General features: G+C 35.1%; 1 protein-coding gene across 7 annotated transcripts in view; it reads left to right on the top strand.

Annotated features, from left to right (window-relative positions):
• The window catches only part of ARPP21 (cAMP regulated phosphoprotein 21), a 229,534-nt gene extending 212,796 nt beyond the window's left edge, over positions 1 to 16,738 (top strand). For all 7 annotated transcript variants that reach the window (XM_039336910.1, XM_039336911.1, XM_039336909.1 and 4 more), the window contains 2 exons: positions 13,930 to 14,081; positions 15,959 to 16,738. In XM_039336910.1, coding sequence (XP_039192844.1) covers positions 13,930 to 14,081; positions 15,959 to 16,216 — 410 coding nt within the window. In that variant the 3' untranslated portion in view covers positions 16,217 to 16,738. The remainder of the gene's footprint in view (positions 1 to 13,929; positions 14,082 to 15,958) is intronic.
• Positions 16,739 to 17,801: the final 1,063 nt, after the last annotated feature.

Here is a 17,801-nt window from a genome sequence, read left to right as displayed (position 1 = left end):
TATTTTTTAATTGTAGATTTAGATTGGAAATATGCTTATTTAAATCCTCAAAGTTGTTTTGAATTACGTTGTGGTTTGAGTCTATTGTCATTTGTATTTGTACTAACATTACATATATTTCGTCTGGGAAAGTATTTATCTTGCCTTGAAGTATTGTTTTTGGAGGCCCTTGATTTTCCAGGCTAAGTCCTTCAGGAGAAAATGTTGATTGTGGCATCCTGTTCTTTTTTTATTTGTTGTTGTTAATTGCGAAGTCATGTCTGACCCATCGCTACCCCATGGACAACATTCCTCCAGGTCTTCCTGTCCTCTACCATCTTCTGGAGTCCATTTAAGTTCACACCTACTGCTTCAGTGACTCCACCCAGCCATCTCATTCTCTGACGTCCCTTTCTTCTATTGCCCTCAGTCTTTCCCAGCATTGGCCCTTCTCCAGTGAGTCCTTCCTTCTCATTAGGTGGCCAAAGTATTTGAGTTTCAACTTCAGGATCTGGCCTTCTAAAGAGCAGTCGGGGTTGATCTCTTCTAGGACTGACCGGTTTGAACCCCTTGCAGTCCAAGGGACTCGCAGGAGTCTTCTCCAGCACCATAGTTCAAAGGCCTCAATTCTTTGGCGCTCAGCCTTTCTTATGGTCCAACTTTCACAGCCATACATTGCAACTGGGAAAACCATGGCCTGGACTATACGCACTTTTGTTGGCAGGGTGATGTCTCTGCTTTTTAGTATGCTGTCTAGATTTGCTATAGCTTTCCTCCCCAGGAGCAAGAGTCTTTTAATTTCTTGGCTGCAGTCCCCATCTGAGGTGATCTTGGAGCCCAGAAAAATAAAATCTGTCACTACCTCCATTTCTTCCCCATCTATTTGCCAGGAATTGAGAGGGCCGGATGACATGATTTTGGTTTTCTTAATGTTGAGTTTCAAGCCAACTTTTGCACTCTCCTTCTTCACTCGCATCAAGAGGCTCTTTAGTTCCTCTTCACTTTCTGCCATTAGAGTAGTAGCATCTGCATATCTTAGGTTGTTGATATTTCTCCCGGCAATCTTAATTCCAACTTTTGATTCATCTAGCCCTGCCTTTCTCATGATGTGCTCTGCATATAAGTTAAATAGGCAGGGCGACAGTATACAGCCTTGCCGGACTCCTTTTCCAATTTTGAATCAATCAGTGGTTCCGTGTCCAGTTCTCACTGTTGCTTCTTGACCCGCATATAGGTTTCTCAAGAGACAAATGAGATGGTCTGGTACTCCCATCTCTTTAAGAACTTGCCACAATTTGTTGTGATCCACACGATCAAAGGCTTTTGCATAGTCAATGAAGCAGAAGTAGATGTTTTTTCTGGAACTCCCTAGCTTTCTCCATGATCCAGCGTATGTTGGCAATTTGATCTCTAGTTCCTCTGCCTCTTCGAAATCCTGCCTGTACTTCTGGTAGTTCTCGATCTACATACTGCTGGAGTCTAGCTTGTAGGATTTTAAGCATAACTTTACTAGCATGTGAAATGAGTGCAATGGTGCGGTAGTTTGAACATTCTTTGGCATTGCCTTTCTTTGGAATTGGAATGTAAACTGACCTTTTCCAATCCTGTGGCCACTGTTGAGTTTTCCAAATTTGCTGGCAAATTGAGTGTAGCACTTTTACTGCATCTTTTTTTAAGATTTTGAATAACTCAGCTGGAATACTGTCACCTCCACTAGCTTTGTTGTTGCTCAGATTTTCTAAGGCCCATTTCACTTCACATTCTAGGATGTCTGGTTCGAGGTCAATGACCATCTAATTGTGGTTATCTGGGATGTTAAGCTCATTCTTGTATAGTTCTTCTGTGTAGTTTTGCCATCTCTTCTTAATCTCTTCTGCCTCTGTTAGGTCCCTGCCATTTTGGTCCTTTATCATGCCCATCTTTGCATGAAACATTCCCTTCATATCTCCAATTTTCTTTTTTTTTTTATAAAAAAAGTTTTTATTTTTCATTTATCAATTACATAAAGAAAAAAGAAAAAAGTTCACATTTGACAAAATAAAATAAATACACATATGTATGTGTGTGTATATATATATCTCCAATTTTCTTGAAGAGATCTCTGGTCCTCCCTATTCTGTTGTTTTCTTCTATTTCTTTGCACTGTTCATTTAAGAAGGCATTCTTATCTCTTCTAGCTATTCTCTGGAATTCTGCATTCAATGGGGTGTATCTTTCTTTTTCCTTTGCCTTTCGTTTCCCTTCTTTCCTCAGCTATTTTCAAAGCTTCCTCAGACAGCCATTTTGCTTTTTTGCATTTCTTTTTCTTTGGGATGGTTTTAGTTGCTACTTCTTGCACAATGTTGTGAACTTCCATCCATAGTTCTTCAGGCACTCTGTCTATCAGATCTAATTCCTTAAATTTATTTGTCACCTCTACTGTATATTCATCAGGAATATGATTTAGTTCATACCTGAGTGGCCTAGTGCTTTTCCCTACTTTTTTCAATTTAAGCCTAAATTTTGCAACGAGAAGCTCATGATCTGAGCCACAGTCAGCTCCTGGTCTTGTTTTTAATGACTGTATACAGCTTCTCCATCTTTGGCTGCAGAGCACATAGTCAATCTGATTTCTATGTTGACCGTCTGGTGATGTCCATGTGTAGAGCTGTCTCTTGGGTTGTTGGAAAAGAGTGTTTGTTATGACCATTGTATTCTCTTGACAAAATTCTATCAGCCTGTGCCCTGCTTCATTTTGTACTCCAAGGCCAAACTTGCCTGTTATTCCGGTTATCTTTTGGCTTCCTACCTTAGCATTCCAATCCCCCATGATGACAAGAACATCATTTTTTGGTGTTAATTCTATAAGGTGCTGTTGGGCTTCATAGAACCGGTCAATTTCATCCTCTTCAGCACTAGTGGTTGGGGCATAGATTTGGACTATTGTGATATTGAATGGTTTGCCTTGGATTCGAATTGAGATCATTCTGTCATTTTGGGGATTGTATCCCAGTATTGCTTTTCCTATTCTTTTATTGACTATGAAGGCTACTCCATTTCTTCTGAGGGATTCTTGCCCACAGTAGTGTATCTGATGGTCATCTGAGTTAAATTCACCCATTCCTGTCCATTTTAGTTCGCGGATTCCTAAGATGTCGATGTTCAGTCTTGTCATCTCTTTTTTGACTACGTCTAGCTTGCCTTGATTCATGGATCTTACATTCCAGGTTCCTATGGAGAAAAAATCTTTATAGCATCGGACTTTCCTTTCACCACCAGATATATCCACAGCTGAGCGTCCTTTCGGCTTTAGCCCAGTCGCTTCATTTTTTCTGGCGCTACTAGTACTAGCCCTCTGCTCTTCCCCGGTAACATATTGGACACCTTCCAACCTGAGGGGCTCATCTTCCAGTGTCATATCTTTTTGCCTTTTAGTACTGTCCATGGGGTTTTCATGGCAAAGATACTGGGGTGGTTTGCCATTTCCTTCTCCAGTGGATCACATTTTGTCAGAACTCTTTGCTATTACCTATCCATCTTGGGTGGCCCTGTATGGTATAGCTCATAGCTTCGTTGAGTTATGCAAGCCCCTTCGCCACGACAAGGCAGTAATCCATAAAGGGGCTTTTTTAATTATGTATGTGATATCTATGTTGTCTCCCCCCTTCAAATAATCTTTCATCAATGTTTTAATTCAAAAGTCAATTTATCAGTCAGTCAAAATTACTGATTCAGTATACTAAGCCACTTTAAATCCTTCCTGCAAATTCTGCTCTAAAAGATTAGCCAAAAAGCCAAAGTTTTTCTTTTCCATAAACAGTTCTTAGGTTTAAGCAACAGTCCAGGTGCTTTTTTTTCTTTCAAACATTTTTTAATCTTATAGCTGGCTCTTCCTTTGTTCCCAGCTGTCTTCAAGGTTTTTTGCAATTCTAAGGAACAATTTTTTCTTTGTTTCTGGGCATTCTGCCAATTTCTGAGTCCTTATTGTTAGTGTTCCGACTCTGATTCTCCACTAGATATCAGCAGTTATTTCTTTTTTCCATTTTTCTTTCAACCAAAAAGTTATTTTTGTCATATATTGTTATAATTCCATCAGAAGTTTTTTTAATACAGTTAAAACAAAGATGGACATAACATGACGTTCCAGAATAAATATTCCTAACAATTTGTTCCTCTTAATACGTAAAATTAATACATAATTCTTGATCCCTATACAAACATATTCTTCTATACAGTACAGTTATATATACAATTATATATATTTCTGTCTTAACACTTACTTGAAACCCGAGCAGTTCTCCTTAAGTCACACCAGTAATAAAATTTGTCCCAGATTTCAAAGTAGTCTGATTCTGTCTTATCCTTCATTTCCATTGTGAGCCTATCCATTTCAGCACACGATAACATTTTATATAGAATCTCTTCTTCTGTTGGGATTCCTTTATTCCTCCAGTTTTGAGCATACACCAATGAAGCAGCCGTGAGAATGTATAACATCAAATAAAATACCCCTTTGTCATATTTCTTCGTGGTTATGCCTAGTAAAAAGAGGCATAACCTTATTATGGTTTTATTTCTACCACTGGTTCTGGTTTTAATTCTACCACTAACATTAATATTTCTTCCAGCCATTTTTTAACCTTATTCCAAAAATCACGGGCTTGTGGGCACTCCCACCACATATGGTAGTATGTCCCTATTGCCAATTTACATTTCCAGCATTTGGAAGAAACATTTGGACCCATTTTAGCTAATCTTGTGGGTGGAGATGCCATCTGTGGAACATTTTGTAGATATTTTCTTTGTAGGAGGTGGCCAGATTGAGCTTCCTATTTCTTACCTATAATTCTTGCCAGATGTGCAGATCAAAGTTGAGATCAAAATCCCTGCTCCACGTTAACATGGTCTCTTTTACCTGTTTCTCATACATTGCCTGATCTAACAAATAATGATATAGTTTTTTAATCATGTTATCCTCCGTACCAAATAATATTTTATCCAGCCCTATCGGTTCTAATTTTATGCCTCTTTTTTATCTTTCCAATAAGTTGCCTGTAATTGAAGGTATGCCCACCATTCTAATTCTATCCCTTCGTCTTGAAGAATTCTCCTGGGTTTCAATTCCCCTCTCTCGTCTAGAACATTTTTATATGTTATAATCTTTCCAAGTTGGATAAACTTTGGGTTTATCCAACTTGGATACATACATTTTTAACGATGAGATCCAACTAGGGATTTGAGTATAATTTGGTTGCCAGATTTTAACCCATACATCAATTAGAGCTTGTCTGATATAATGCCTTCAGAAATATTTGTGTGTCTTATATTTATGATCCCATTACATAGTATGCCATCCTATTTGTAAGTCATGACCTTCCAGACATAATAATCTCCTGTTCTTTAATAATATTCAATCCCTTACCCATAATAATACTATGGCCTGATAATATTTTTCCAGGTCAGGGAGGCCAAGTCCCCCCCTTTCCTTTGAAACCTGCAGTAATTTTAATTTAATCCTTGCTCTTTTTCTTCACCAGATGAATTTGAGTATAATTTTGTTAAAGTTTTGAAAAAATTTCTTACCCAATTTTATGGGTACACATTGGAACAAAAATAAAAATTTTGGTAGCACATTCATTTTGATTACAGCAATTCTGCCCATAAAGGAGAGCTGTAAGTTGGTCCAAGTATCTAAATCCTTTTTAATCTGTTCAATTAACTTATCATAGTTTCTCTTTTGAGTGTAAAGCATCTAGCAGTTAATTGTATCCCTAGATACCTTATTTTGTTTGTAATTTGAATACCTATTTTCTCAACCAATTCATTTTTCTGTATTTTAGTCATGTTTTTGACGAGCATTTTAGTTTTTTTCTTTATTTATCTTCAGACCTGCTATTTCTCCATATTTACTCAATATTTCCATCAATCTTGTCCCTGATTGTAATGGTTCTTCGATTATAAAAACTAAATTGTCTGCACAAGCTTGTGTTTTAAACATTTTTTTCTTGATCTCTAAACTTTAATCTGTTCATCTTGTTGAATTATTCTGATTAATACCTCAAGAGATAATATAAACAACAGTGGTGATAACAGACAACCTTGCCTCTTGCCTTTTGGGATTTGAAAGCTATCTGTCATTTCTCCATTAATTACTACTTTTGCTGCCTGTTTAGAATAAACTGATCTGAACATATTTAAAAATTTTTCCCCCAAATCCATATACAATAATTGATTGAACATAAAATCCCATTTTACATTGTCGAATGCTTTTTGTGTGTCAAGAAAAATTAAACCCATTTGCTTTTCATTATGTACTTCATAATACTCCAATATGTCCAAAACAATCCTGACATTATTTCTTATGTATCTTTTGGATAAAAAGCCATTTTGATCAGAATGTATAAATCTGCTAGAAATCTTTCAAGTCTTTGTGCCATTATAGCCATGAGAATCTTATAATCCGAATTTAATAAAGAAATGGGTCTATAGTTCTTAATATGCGCCAGGCCTGAATTTTCCTTAGGAATTAAAGTGAGGAGAGCTTCTTCCCATGAGGCTGGTATTTTAGCTTTTGTTAGAACCTCATTGAATAGTTCCAACAACATTGGGCTTAAAGATTCTTGTGCGATTTTATACATTTCTAAAGGTATACCATCTGGCCCAGGTGCTTTATTATTTTTTTGTTTCTTGATTGCCTCCAAGCGTTCTAAAGGTGTTATCTCTTTGTTCAACAGAGTTTTAAATTCTTCTGGCACTTTTGGTAGGTCAGCTGATTGTAAATACTGTACAATGTCATAATTATTTCTCCATTCATCATCTTTGTATAAGTTCTTATAGAACTTATATGCCACTAATTTCTTTCCTTCATTCTGGTACACCATATCACCTTCTGCATTATAAAGTTTAGTAATCCTTTGCTTGTTATTATGTTTTTTAATTTTATAAGCCAGCCATCTCCCTGGTTTATTGGCATTTTCGAAGAAATTTTGTTTAGTCATTTTATCTGCTGTCCTAATTCTACTTCCCAATAATATTCATCTTATGTTTAATTAGGTCTAGCTGTTATTTCAAATTGTGTCTTTGTGGTTCCTTTTGTAAGTTTTCATCAACTCTACTTAGTTCTTCTTCTAAGTGTCTTTGTCATTGTGTTTTGATTTTGTGTTCCCTGGCCATGTAAGAAATTGCAACACCTCTCATATAGGCTTTGGCTGTATCCCATAGGTTTTGGCAATTCGTATCTTCCTTTTTATTTGTCTTAAAAAAACAGGTCCATTTTTTCTTCCAATTTCAACTTAAATTCTTTTATGTTTTAGGATTGCTCTTTTCAGAGTCCATCTCCTCATATTTTTTTGCCCTTTCCATCTAATTCTAATCGGATTATGGTCAGCCCAGGAGTTTGTATCAACTACAATCTCCTTTACCTCTAAATTTAAGTCTGCTGACATCCACACCATATCAATTCTGGACCAGAGTAGAATGTAAACTGTTTTTTCCCTAAATTCCTCTCTCTCCAAGTATCCTGAATATTGAGCTTATCTGCCATTTTTAGGAATGTATCAGGTATTGTTCCTCTGGTTTTTTTCTACTCTTTCCACATTTATAATCTAGGTTTCTATCCACAATTGCATTGTAATCTCCTATTATACAAATGTTATCATATTCCAATTGATTAATAATGTTATGAAGTTTTTTATAGAATTGTTTTTGCCCCTCATTCGGGGCATAAATTCCCACCAGGAGAATTTTAATTTTATTCAAAATTACTTCCATTATTAAAATTCTACTCTCTTCAAATTTATAAATTTGCTTTGCCAAAATTTCCTATTTAATATATACTACACTCCTCCTTTCTTGTGTTGCAAAAGTGCCACAAACATGTTTCCCAATTTAGGGCAGTTTAATAAATATTGATGTTGTTTTTTTATATGAACTTCTTGTAGCATAATTATATCTCAGTTCATCTTATTAAGCTTATTTAAAAACTTTTTCCTTTTTGTTGGAGAGTTGAGGCCATTAACATTGATGGATATGGATTCAAAACCTTTTTTCCCCTCCTTATCTATGTTTAGATCTGGTTACTATTGTCGGTCTAGACTCTTGAATTTGTAAATCCTTTCCTCTTTCCACTAACAATCTTGTCGGTCTAGCCTCTTTAATTTCTTTAGGTCTACTCTCCTCATGTTTCCCTTCATTTTTCCCATTATCAATATCCTCTCTAAACTGGACTCATTTGCCTTTAGATTCAGTGGCCTGAGCTAGTATCTCTCCTTCCTCTCTTACCTCTCTTTCAACTAAATCTTCCTGACTGCCAAAGTTTTTCCTATAGAATTCCTCTGCTTTATCTATTGAGTCTAAGCAAAAGTTTTTCTCCTGCCATGTAACCAGAACCCCTTCTGGGGTCAACCATCTAAAGTTAATATTTTTCCTCGTCAGTTTAAAAGTTATTTGTTGGTAGGGCCTTCTCAAGTCTCTCACTCTACCGAGCTGTTTGCCTCGGTATTCCAATGAGTCATCTCTGAACCTGAAGAGAATTTCGTCTCTAATTGATTTTTTAATAAATCTAACATGTACTTCTCTGGGAAGACTGTGCCATCTTGCATAGTTTGTGTGGATTCTGTAAGTCTCATTTATCTTACTGGCCATCTCCTCTCTGCTGGACCCCAGAGCCCCCGCTAGTATATCTGACATTATTACGGGCAGATCTTCACCTTTCATCTCACCTACATTTTGGAATCATAAATAATGAGCGGCCTTCTCATGTTCCAGGGAAATAACTGTAACTTCTATTCTTTGCTAGCCTGAACTAACCTTTCATTCATTTCATCTATTCTCTGCTCTTCTTTGTCCATTCTTTCCTCCATTCCATTAGAAGTTTTTTAGGATATAATCTTGATTGTTTTTTAGTTCCTAGATTTTTCCAGACTGAAATATTTTAAATCAAATTTTAGTATATCTCTTTCCATCTTTTATGTTAATTTGCCGCTTCCATCAGTAAGGGAATGGGGATATAGTCCCCTCTCTTCACTTCTGGAGGTTTTTTTGCTTTGGGGATCTTTTCAGGGATTTAAATTGTAGATAAAAGAAAGATTAGTACTCTCACCAATTCCAAGAATGCTGTTCACCAATATTTAGGTTCATACTCTGGGACTTCGGCTGCAAACAGCTTGGGCTAAATGCTGATCTCACGCTAGCCTTTCTCCTGTCGGGTTCGGAGGGCTTTCTCCAGATCAAAGTGAAGGCTGTCGCTTCGTCATTGATGGGGCATCCCTCTTTCACAGTCACCTTTCCAGGGCAACCTCAGACCCATCTAGGGTCCCCCAAGCAAGAAGAAATTAGCCGTGGAAAGCATAGGTGCAGTCTCGCACAGCTATGCACTGTGGGCACAAAAAAACGGAAGACCATTTTTCTGAAATTTAGATTAGGAGGTTCTATAAGTAAGTCTGCAAAGCAGACTGTCCTCCAGTTCAGCATATTATGTTTAAGTTGAATACTGCCAATGAATACACTTCTTTTATTATTTATTACACTATTATTCTTTGATAATAGTTATGGAGAAACATCAATATATGTTATCATTGATAACAGTGATAAGTAATGCCTGTCACTTTTTTAGAGTATGAACATAACTTTTAAAACAAATAGTTATTCTAGTGTTACTTTTGTATTGATGAATGATGCGCATTGTGGGCTGCAGTTAATATTAAGAAATATATCTGTCAAGATAATAATCATACAAATACATTTCATGGTAATCTCAGTCTTAATATACAGAGTAGAAATAGCAGTAACTACGGTACATTCCTTATGTTGTTGTTATCATTTTGCTTGTGGAATATTATTTTAATTTGTTACTTATGCTATAATATTTTTGTGTGTGCCTTCTTTGAGTCCCTGCAATTTTCTTAGAAGCATTTTAGGAAGTAATTTTCCATTGCCTTGTTCCTGGGGTTGAGAAAGAATGAGTGACCTAACATTACTTACCTATCTTTAACTCACAGTTTCCTGGCTTCTTGCCTGGAGCTTTTAACCACATTTCCAAACTGGTTCTAGTAACTTTAATACAGAGCATTTAAATTATCAAAAAATTAATTACTAGTAATGAAAAGACATTTTGTTTTAAAATCCAGACTTGTCTGTGACATGAATTTTGCCTTTCAATATATTTGTAAATCACACATATAAAACAAAATTCAACTTAATGTAACTGATGCAGTATTTCACCTTGGTGAAATTTTAGATGCAGGTAATAGAATCTACTGTGTAACTAATATGGGAAAAGAACTGTCATATGAATGCACACCTGGGAATATACCATAGAGACTGGATGGCTCTATTTGACTAATTAGATGTTATGTCAATCCTGAGGTATAACGAACTGGTCCTCAAGACTTCTTCCAGGGAATGAGAACTAGGAATATGCTCAGGATCACAGTCCTGCTATTAAAGAAACTGGAATTAATATATTTAAAAGTTACTGAACCCATCAAAATGAATTGGCATGCAGGGATTACCAGATTTTTTTTACAAGCAGAAAGCCTCACAGAAATGAGTGAAGTCTGGGACAAAACAATACTTTGGTACATAGAGCATTTCTGAAATTCATGGTGGGATGAGACTCAGATAAATCATAGCAGACTGCATTTTTGCCTTAAGCTCAATTATGTTTACTATTTTATGTTCTGAACATCCGCATTGAATTTTTTTTTCTTTCCTTTTTACCTACCTGAACAAGGATTTTGGAATTTGGCTGTTGAATCTTCTTAATCTTAAAACAGAGCAAGGTGCAGACTCATATTTGCCCTTTCTAATTCTGAAATATAAAACCTTCAAAATAGATTTGTCATTTTAAACAAGTTGAGATTGCTACAGTACCAAGCCCACTTTAATTACACTCCTGGGTTGCAGGTGTACAACTACTGCACTTTGTTTTTTAAGCGCCATAGGCCCATTAAAAAAAATCAAATCACTAGTGGCAAATTCATAGAATGACTCTCCTTCTGGGAAGCTTAAATTGCCTGACTTGTCTGAATGGTGATATGGATCATAAAAGTTCAGAGAATTACCGCAGTAAGATGACAGCCTCATCCATTTATACTGGATATCTAATGCTTCTGTTTTTTCCCCTTGGAGGTGCATACTGAAATTTGGTGCACAGCTTTTTCCTCTGGACATTTAATAATGTGTCTGATATTTACTCTGACTTGAAAAAAGTGGTTTTATAGCAGATATAATATCGAAGGTGATGTAAGTGCAATAAAAAAAAGTTCTGGCATTTGTAGTAATAAGGTGGTACAGGTGATGTATCCTGCTATTAGAAAATAAGCCATGTATGTATGTTCTCTGGGACAGTAAAGGGGGCTTTCAGAGAATTATATGGTCTGTAGTCTGGAAACTAATAAGCAAGAGAACAGGCATGAAGAGAAAGCCATTTTTAATTCCTTTCCCCTTTACCAATATTTGGTACATGTGTAGAATTCAGTTAAATTTTTCATTCTTTCAGGAGAGTAGCAATAGAGTAAATTCAGGTTGCCTAGAAAAAGTAAGTCCCAAAGGCATTGAAGGCTGAACATTCAGAAGCAATAATGTTCTTTTAATTATACTTGAATATTTGTTTTACATTGATGTATACCACCCAGAGTCACATTTATTGGAGTTAGGAAACCATATAATTTCTTAAATAAATACATAAATAAACTTCAAAATGATCTGAGTTTTACCATTTACAGCAACAATATTTACTGACCTATGAAGGATATTGGTAGTGTTCTAATCAATTATAAAACTGCTTTTTCCTGTATCCATGAAGAGTGTGAGGCAACCTGGCTATTCTTAATTATTTTATAATTTTCATGATGGTATAATTGTCCTAGTACCATTTCACTATTCTAAGATCTGTATGAAAAGTGTAGGGTTTAAAAGAGAAAAATCACAGGTGCCATATAGGAAAAACAAAAGAAAATCTGACAGTATTATGCATTCCCCCCCCCCAATTTTCCTCCATTGTGATCCTTATTCTTCTTGAATACATTTTAGGAAGGAACCCATTTTTTATTATGGAAAACTTGGTAACAATTTTAGAATTAACTAATGATTGTGTATGTCAAGCTATGAAACATTAGCCCAATGTGGAAAAGTACAGAATATGAATAGAAACTTGGTGGTGAACTGCAAAGATAAATTAATTGAATTTTTAAATAATAATTGAGATAAAAACATTGATTTAAGGACTGTTTGGGACACAAATCTTTATTAGAGATTATTTCATTCAATATAATCATGAATTGAAAAAGAAATCCAAGAAAAAGTGCAGGCTATTTTAGATTAAAAAAAAAATTAAAAGAAGATGATTTACAAAACAAAAACAAAAAACCCAACAAATTCAACTATTGTATGCCAAATCAAATTTTTACAGCAACAATTTATATATTAATTGCGAAACTGAGACTAAATTGATTTATCAGAAACAAAAGAATTTTGAGTTTGCAAGAAAAGCTAGGAAATGAAAGGAAAATGGGAAAAATTATACTGAAAATTCAGGAAGGAGATAATGTATTAATGAATACTATGAATTTGCAGAAAATTTCCTATGATTTTTATTCTAGTAGAATAAAACTAAAAATATTTCCTTGAAAACAATTGAGGATTGTCTTAAAAATAGGATTTAAAAAAACTCACAATCTTAGAAACAAATTGTGAATAACTTTGCAATTCTTATGGAAATATTATAAATATAAAATAATGGATACAAGAATAAAATCTCTTCTGAATAGAAATGGCAAGTACACTTCTGAAATTTTTGGCATGATTAAAGAATATGAGGCTGATGGTAAGACAGTACAATATTCATGAATGTTTGGACAGAAGTATAAAGAATAGGAGGAAGAGAATGAAAGAGCAAAAGATATTGGATCAGTTTTAGAATATTTTTTTCTGACCATATGAATGTTGGTACTCTGGGTTTGAAAATCACAACTGGTTAAACTCTGTAAATTAAGATTCTTCAGACCCATGTCTAGCAATTTTCCTCAATCCAATTCTCTCCAAATGTTTTGGAGTATAATAACTTATAGCTGTGTTGACTGGTAATTTTAGAAATTGTAACCCCAATACATTTTGATGCCAAAAAGTATGCAGTGCCATGATATTGTTTAATGTCAGAATACTTTCTAGGCATGATAATCTCCTAATGTTCCAGTTATCTTATTCTGTAAGCTAAAACAAAAAATGCTTAAGGTATTCACATTGGACATGCCTTTCTTGGAACATGCATCCTTTCTATTTAATGTCATATTTTTTAAAAAAATTCAGGAAAGCAGAGATTCTTTGTGTAAAAACTACAAAATGATTTATTTCAATGCGAAAATATAAGTATCATGGCTCCTTAATTTCTATTCATGAGTAGTTCATTGTTTAACATCCTTCATGATTCAGCAATTATTAGCTAGACATCCTCTCAATTGTGCAAAGAAATAGAAAGCAAACACCATCATCACAAATGTCATTCCACTGAGAGCTAATAACTTTCTTCTGAAGATTGGGATTTATGTAACACAGCCTATCTGGCCTCATTAACTGTATGATTTATATTAAAAATGTATCTCTGACATTGTACCATCATTGTACCATCATTGTCTCTCCACACAGATAGACAGTCTGATTGACAGTCATATCAATCAAAAGATCTGCATGCAGAACAGAAATGTCACTACATCTGCTTGTCTTCATTTAGCAGTACTTAGGTTCTATCGATTTATAATTTGTTCATTCTTTATATTTGTAATAAATTCATTTTAATTTTCAATTATATATATACACACATATATATATAATAACGTAAACAGCGAAGTATAATCGGCGTTCTTTGGCAGATGATATTATTTTTTAATCCTACAGCAATGGTAGGACTTGGGATAGAGAGATGAAAGCATTTCTAAAGTTTATTTGGCTGAAAAATTACCTTATTTGTTTCAGGTTACCAATCTGTCTTGACCAATCAACAGCAAGGATTCCATGGACTCATAGGAATGCAACAGTCTCCCCCAAACCAAAATCTAATAAATAATCAACAGGGAAATCAGGTGCAAGGCATGATGGTCCAGTACCCTGCCATGTCATCTTATCAGGTAACAAACAGTATTATAGAATGTCTTATTTTGATATGAGATATTCCTTTTGCTAATAATAACAACAAGAAGTAGGACTGTAATACATGGTAGGATTTCAAATTGAAATTAGACAGCTGTAGCATCCCAAAAGGATTGTGGAAGTTTAATAAGATGATAAGAAATTGTAGTTTAAATGCTTCCTTACAGAGAACCCCATATACATTTCAGAGAAGTACATTGATGCTTTTAAACTACAGTCCCTCTTATTTTTTAAGAGGGGGAGGGGCTTCCAATCAATCTTGACTTCTGGAGACTGCCTAGATAAGTTCTTGTAGGTTTTTTTGGCAAGATTTTGAAAGTAGTTTGTTACTATCTCCTTCCTAAGGCTAAGAGAGAGTAGCTGGCCCAAGGTTATGCAGTTGGCATTGTGCTTAGGGTAGGATTAGAACTCATTACCTCCAGATTTCTAGCCAGGTGTCTTGACTGCTATAGCTTTTAGTTCATCTTTAGCGCCTTACTTTTTTCACCATTAAATTTCATTTTGTTAGATAGCACCCAATGTTCAAGTCTGTCAAGATCCTTCTGTATCTTAAGCCTTTCTTCTGGAGTGTTGGCTATTCCTGCCAGTTTGGTGTCGTCTGCAGATTTGATCCACATCTATCCCCTCATCCAAATCACTGATGAAAATGTTGAAGAGCATTGGGCCCAGAATAGATTCCCTCCATGTAGATGCCATTCCATTAAGGACCACATGCTAAGTGCAGCTGGTCAACCACCTACAAATCGCATCTGGTGGTGATGCTGTCTAACCAACAAATGCCTTATTGAAGTCCAAGTAAATTATATCCACAGCATTCCTCTGGTCCACTAATTTTGTCACCTGGTCAAAGAACACAATAAGATTTGTCTGGCATGATCTGTTTTTGATAAACCCATGTTGGATTTTGGTAATGACTTTATTTGCCTCTAGGTGTTCACTGATTCATTGCTTGATTATCTTTTCCAGAATCTTCCCAGGTACTGAGGTCAGGCTGATAGGTCTGTAGTTTCCTAGATCCATTTTTTTTCCTTTTTTGAAGATGGGAACTACCTCAACTCTTTTCCAGTACTCTGGTAGTTCCCCAGTGCTCCAGGATCTTTTAAATATATAGTTCAGTGGTTCTGGGATCACATCTGCCAGTTCTTTGAGAATCTTGGAGTGTAATCTATATGGTTCTGGTGATTTGAACTCATCTACAGTGGAATAATTCCTTATGTGTCTTTTTTTTAAACTGCCCTCAGGATAGCTTATTTCACTTTTTTAGTAATTTGATGCACACAAATAAAAAAATTGCACTTGGATGCTAATTCAAACTAAATATTCTAATTCCACACTATTGTTATAATTTGTCATTTTTCCTTTTCCATCTCCACTGTGGTTTCAAAATAAAAAAATAGATTAATCCACATTCTTTTTCTGAACTCTATGCATGTACAAAGAGAAGTTTTCACAAGATTTTAGACACCCTTATTGAGGATTGTATATTAATATCCTTCAAGTTTTCTTTTTATTCTTCTATTCATTTGTTTGAATCTCAGATTAAAATATTTAATGGAAGCCAATTAATTCCTTAATGTTACTGTTGCTGGTTTCTGTTATGGCTGAAATAATATGTACTTGACTCTAAGGATGAAAGAGTAGAAGATTGAAGGTGATATCACAGCCACACTTTTCATTGTATTGGTATTTCTTTTCTAAATGCATGATTTAAGAATTGAAGTTGGGAAAAATGGACCAAAGATAAATACAAGATGATTTTCAATACTCTGACCTGTTCATGAAATAAAACAAGAGAGAATATAGGCTTTTCTATTTCAGTTTGCAGCTTAATGTATTCCTTTCCCCTGTCTTTTAGGTGCCAATGACGCAGGGATCTCAAGGACTGCCACAACAGTCATATCAACAGCCAATCGTGCTCCCTAATCAATCAGGACAAGGAACACTTACAGCCACTGGAATGCCCGTTTACTGTAACGTCATACCTCCTTCCCCACAGAACAATCTCCGATTGATTGCACCACATTGTCTCTCTAATAATGTTCCTGTTATCTCTGCCAGCTGCAGGACAAACTGTGCAAATATGAATCATACTGGATGGCAGGTCAAGTATTGAAACTGTGAATCCTTAGTTTAAATACATAAGGGTAACTGTGCATTTTTTTCTTTAAAAAAGGGAACTAATTCATGGCCTTCAAAAATGAAAAGAGGAATGCAACAAGAATAATCAGTTGAGTGGTATAAAAGCTATGCTGCTACAAATATTTGTAAAACAAAACAAACGAAAGATCAGTTGTTTGCTCTTATGGTGCATATCTTGGTCATGTCTGCTGGATTTGCTTTTACAGCTTAGCTAGTGACATGAACTCCTTGGGGCAGGTTTTTTCCTACCACTGAATACCACTGTGTAGATTATAATATCCCTAATTCAGATTAGTTTTGTATTTTGTGTTGAGTTTGTGAAGCAAAAAGTATTTAAAAGAAATATAATAAAATTATGATGTACCAAAGTTGTAAGGGATATTTTTTAAAAAAAACGCTGAATAGAAGGAATACTTTATATACACTATAGAGGGTTTTTTTAATGGATATCTACTGTATTCTGGTGTTATATCACAATAAAGCTATTTGACCTCATGAAAAAAGGTCAACTTTCTACTATCTGTTTCATTCTTTCTTTTTTAACACTCCAGACTTTTTTCATTTGCTTACCAGTTACCATTGTTAAGTGAATCTATGCATGTTTTTAAGTGTGGACTTCATGTGACCATCACTTCCAAAAATATCTATTGCCACTTTTCTCTGAGTATGATATTTGCCAAAAAACTGCTGTTTATCTTTCTTTGGTACTCCCATTGCCACACATTGGTGTGAGAGAGCAAACTACCCAGGAAATTGTTGCACTGCTTTCTTCCTTGCTTTCTTTAAGCCCTCTCCCCAGCATCAGCTCAGCGAAGTTGCCTATAAAAGAGAGAAAAAGGAGAAGATTGAGATGCTGGTGCTGATGCTGGTAAAGCAGCAGAAAGGGATGTATTTTTCTAGGAGTATTCAAGAGGAGGAGAAATAGCAGAAGGAGGAGTGAGAAGAGTGATGAGCAACCATATGAGTATGGGGACTCTGCTGTTTTGTATCTTGAGCCCACCAAATTCAGTGTTGTTTAAGAGAGCCTATGATGATCAGTTGTCCTGTTAAAAATGCAGTCATTTAATACTGCAATCTTTGATTTGTTTAGTTTCTGGCAACCAGAAGTAAACCCAAATTTGTTGTAAATATTTTTCATATGGTTAGGTCCTCTGAATGCTCCATCTTGTTTTTCTAAATCTTTTTGAACTATTTTATTTATCTGAAGATATTAAAACCAATACGATGCTTCCAACCATTTCAAGAAAAGAATCTTAACAGACTTCATTTTTAATTAGAAATTAAATCTTATAATCTATAGGATATTACTTTATAATTAAAATTATAGAAGATCATGCCAAATCATCAATAGCTTTTGCTATATCAAGAAAAACCATACCCCTTTTATTTTTCCAATTAATATTATCAATGGAATTCGAGATATTTCTGGTATTACTTTTCACGTAATCATTGAAACAAATCTATATAGATCAACTTTGATCAGGATAAATTAGATTACCTAGAGAACCATTTAACCTCTTTGCAAATATACTGATGAAATTCTTATCTTCTATAGTCTA

This window comes from Crotalus tigris, unplaced genomic scaffold (genome assembly GCF_016545835.1).
Source record: "Crotalus tigris isolate CLP2741 ecotype Arizona unplaced genomic scaffold, ASM1654583v1 scf7180000017666.379230911805:20528666, whole genome shotgun sequence".
Taxonomy (NCBI): Eukaryota; Metazoa; Chordata; class Lepidosauria; order Squamata; family Viperidae; genus Crotalus; species Crotalus tigris.
Note: the sequence above shows the minus strand (reverse complement) of the source record. Positions and strands in the feature narration are given on the sequence as shown.